This window comes from Cryptomeria japonica, chromosome 3 (genome assembly GCF_030272615.1).
Source record: "Cryptomeria japonica chromosome 3, Sugi_1.0, whole genome shotgun sequence".
In the NCBI taxonomy this organism is placed as follows: domain Eukaryota; kingdom Viridiplantae; phylum Streptophyta; class Pinopsida; order Cupressales; family Cupressaceae; genus Cryptomeria; species Cryptomeria japonica.
In genome coordinates this window covers 648,358,240-648,361,440 of record NC_081407.1, presented here as the reverse complement: position 1 = coordinate 648,361,440, position 3,201 = coordinate 648,358,240, and the positions used below count along the sequence as shown (strand labels likewise).

At 36.2% G+C, this 3,201-nt stretch overlaps 1 protein-coding gene across 1 annotated transcript; it reads right to left on the bottom strand.

Moving 5' to 3' along the window:
- Positions 1-2,095: 2,095 nt before the first annotated feature.
- LOC131027854 (aspartic proteinase nepenthesin-1-like) lies at positions 2,096-2,898 on the bottom strand. The gene is made up of 2 exons (XM_059217599.1): positions 2,635-2,898; positions 2,096-2,494 (listed from the first exon to the last, which is right to left on the bottom strand). The coding sequence occupies exons 1-2, from the start codon at positions 2,896-2,898 to the stop codon at positions 2,096-2,098; spliced, it is 663 nt and encodes a 220-aa protein (XP_059073582.1).
- Positions 2,899-3,201: the final 303 nt, after the last annotated feature.

The following is a 3,201-nucleotide window of genomic DNA, read 5'->3' as shown; positions in this document are numbered from 1 at the left end:
ACAAAGCAATTGTAGCTAGTTAAATGCTTTGCTGAAGGAGTAATTACCAAAATAAAATAAAAAAAGAAAAGAGGAGGCTCCGTTTAAACTGGTTCAATCTAAAACTTCCTAATATTATCCTTGTGTGACATACATTGTCGTGCATTGGCAAACATAGAATTTTTTATATCACTTGTAGCTCTAAATGCATCTCACCTTAGGTGGTTGATCGGGTCGAGGGAGATGGAAAAATCCTTAACAAAGGTTGCACATTATCTAGTAAGCACAATAGTTTTACAAGATAATAAATAAATAATAACAATGAAATTAGAACAAGAATTTTATCAAATGTAAATGCAATCCACTCTTCACCTTCATCGCCCAATTGAATAAACTAAGAAAATATAAGCTAATACGTTAGTTTAGATGTTGTCCAATGCCCTTAGAAACTATATGAATAGCATATTGGGCCACCATCCCTCCTCTTACCCTCCTTGCATTGTCAAGGTGAAATAAGTATGAGGTTGATTTAATAATTATTTTAAATTTATATGTTTTATTTATTATTCAATGTGTGTTTCTTACTTGTTAATGCTTTATCAATTGTAAACTATGTAATACTATGAATACTTTTTCCTTGGAATATATAATTAGTTCTCTCTCCCTCTATATTAAGGATATTTTTTAAGAAATTATTGTTTATTTAAATAAATATAATAATATCTATTTAAGAATTATCTCAACCAATATTTAATTCATCTGAGAAGTTTTTTGACTATCTAAAAATCTCAACCAATATTAAGGATATTTTTTAAGAAATTATTGTTTATTTAAATAAATATAATAATATCTATTTAAGAATTATCTCAACCAATATTTAATTCATCTGAGAAGTTTTTTGACTATCTAAAAATCTAATAAGTGTCAACTCTCTCAAATAATTGATTTTAGTATCCTTTGTGTTCATTGGACTATAATAATACGTAAGTAGACACTGCAACATAGATCATGTGAAATTGAAATTAACATGTTAGGATTTACAAGGTGAAAGAGTGAAGATACTATGATTTTTTGTAGGTAATGAAAACTTTTCTCAATAATTGTGTTATTATGTTGTAGTCCACTAATATTTTAATTTTTTAGGTCACGAAAAAAAGTTCCAAAATGTAATGCAATCCTATTAAAATGTTGAAAACAAGTAATCATATCACATTATCAATGGCTGAAAATTGATGTGTGGTCTAACATCCATACTCTGAAGCACAAATACATTACATAATTTAATTTTATTATCTAAGGTGCGTTGTAGTGTAGTAGCAACCTTTCAAATGAGAGGCCCCGATTCACCATCAATAAGTTTTCCATATAAGATTTGTGTAAGATGTCATCAAATGCACTATAAAGCATTGATAGGTAATCGTGAATCGTGATATAGGCATAGCCTTAAATATTAGCACTTTTAAATAAATTGCAAAGGCTCCGAAATGATATTCTTAATTCTCGAGAACTCGTCTTCTCTAGTAGAAAATTATACAATAGTAATTGTAAGAAAATTAGAGAGACCTTCTTAGCAACAACCTTACCTTATATATAGGTTACATTAAATTGTGTTTGATCTTAGTAATGTGAAATGCGGACATACATGATTGAAAATAAGTATTATTTGAATGTATAAATCACAGACACGGATCTTAAAGTTAAATACCATTAAAAATATTCATAGACATACAATAATTTATTTTACACTTAAGACTTGAAGAAAAGATAAAAACATTACAAATGCTTTATAATTATATAAATTCTCTTGTCATTGTTTTAACACGCAATTTATATTGATAATCAATTATCGCACCTTCATTTCCAAGCCAAAATAACACACATCGTGTAGCATATCATAAGGAACCATAAATGAAGGTCCCCGAGAACAACAGGGGCCAAACAATTTTACTGAAAATAAGCAGCTATGAAGATGAAAATTTACATGATTCGTATATCGGACAGTGCAAAAGGGAGACGCAGGAGACGAGATCACATATTGCATTCGAAGGACAGAGGAAGAGGAAATGAGAGAGACAGAAAAAGAGAAGAAGAAGAATTAGAAGAGGGAGATGATGATTTAAAGAGAAACACACTTAGTGGGCTTGAAAGAGAGCGTGTTCTGAGCATTGTTGTAAAGGATATGGAAGTTTTGCTGCTGTATGTTTCCGAAGACGGAAGGATTCCCCGATGGTTCACCCAACATTGCCAGGCACAAGAGATTTTCAGATGCCTGAATGAATATGTTGTCTGCCGGAAGCTCGTAATCCACGCCGCCTTTAAAGTTGAAGACGAGGGTTGGCAAGGTGAGGTGAGCGGATGATGTGTGGTAACAAAGATCCAAACCTGTAGAAGACCCGTCTACAGGAGTGAGATCAACGGCGGACTGAATTGCTTCCTTAAGAGGAGAGTAGGCAGCCTGGTCCAAAATGGTAACAGTTGTTCCGGAGTCGATGGTCATACCTCCGCTGCCGTCCGACTACAGATCGAAAGTTCCAGGAGGAATATCTAGTGCCTTACCATTGAGGGTGATACCTATAATAGGAATGTACCAGAAACTGGGAATGATACTGCTCTTGATGAGTGGGAGAGTCTTGGCTCCTCCGCTCAAGGAAGCACCCTCGCCGAAAAAGAGGGGGCTGGTTTGTGAAGAAGAGTCGGTGATGGGCAAAAGACAGTAAGAGAACATGTTCTCTGCTTTGGAACCCAGCTGTGAGATAAGGGAGAGACCACCTCTTCCCAGTCCCACAAGGCCACCACCGTGAGAGAATCCTTCTCCTTCGTTGTCATGCCCGCATCCAAATGCAATGCCTTTAACCTTGCTGCTCCCAATTGACAATGTCTCGTAAGCCAGGTCGCCGCTGGTGAAAGAACCATCGCCATACTGATACATAAAGGTACAATCTGGATTGCATCCGGTTTGTGTACTCCCCAAGGCGTCACAAAGAGAATCACCGCAGGGAATTGTGGAAAATGTGGAGGACTTGAGAGGGGTCGAAGATTGGCGTAGGCTGAGAGAAGCAGTCCTTGCAAGGCTTGAACTGAGTCCAAATCAGATCGCTCCCCGTGTCCACAATCGCTTCGAAGCTCACAGAGGGCGTTCCCAGTGCAACGCTCATCAGAAATTCTCCATACCCTACTTCAACGGGCGTTTCAGCGTCTAATTGCCCTCTTATCAGTGCCTCT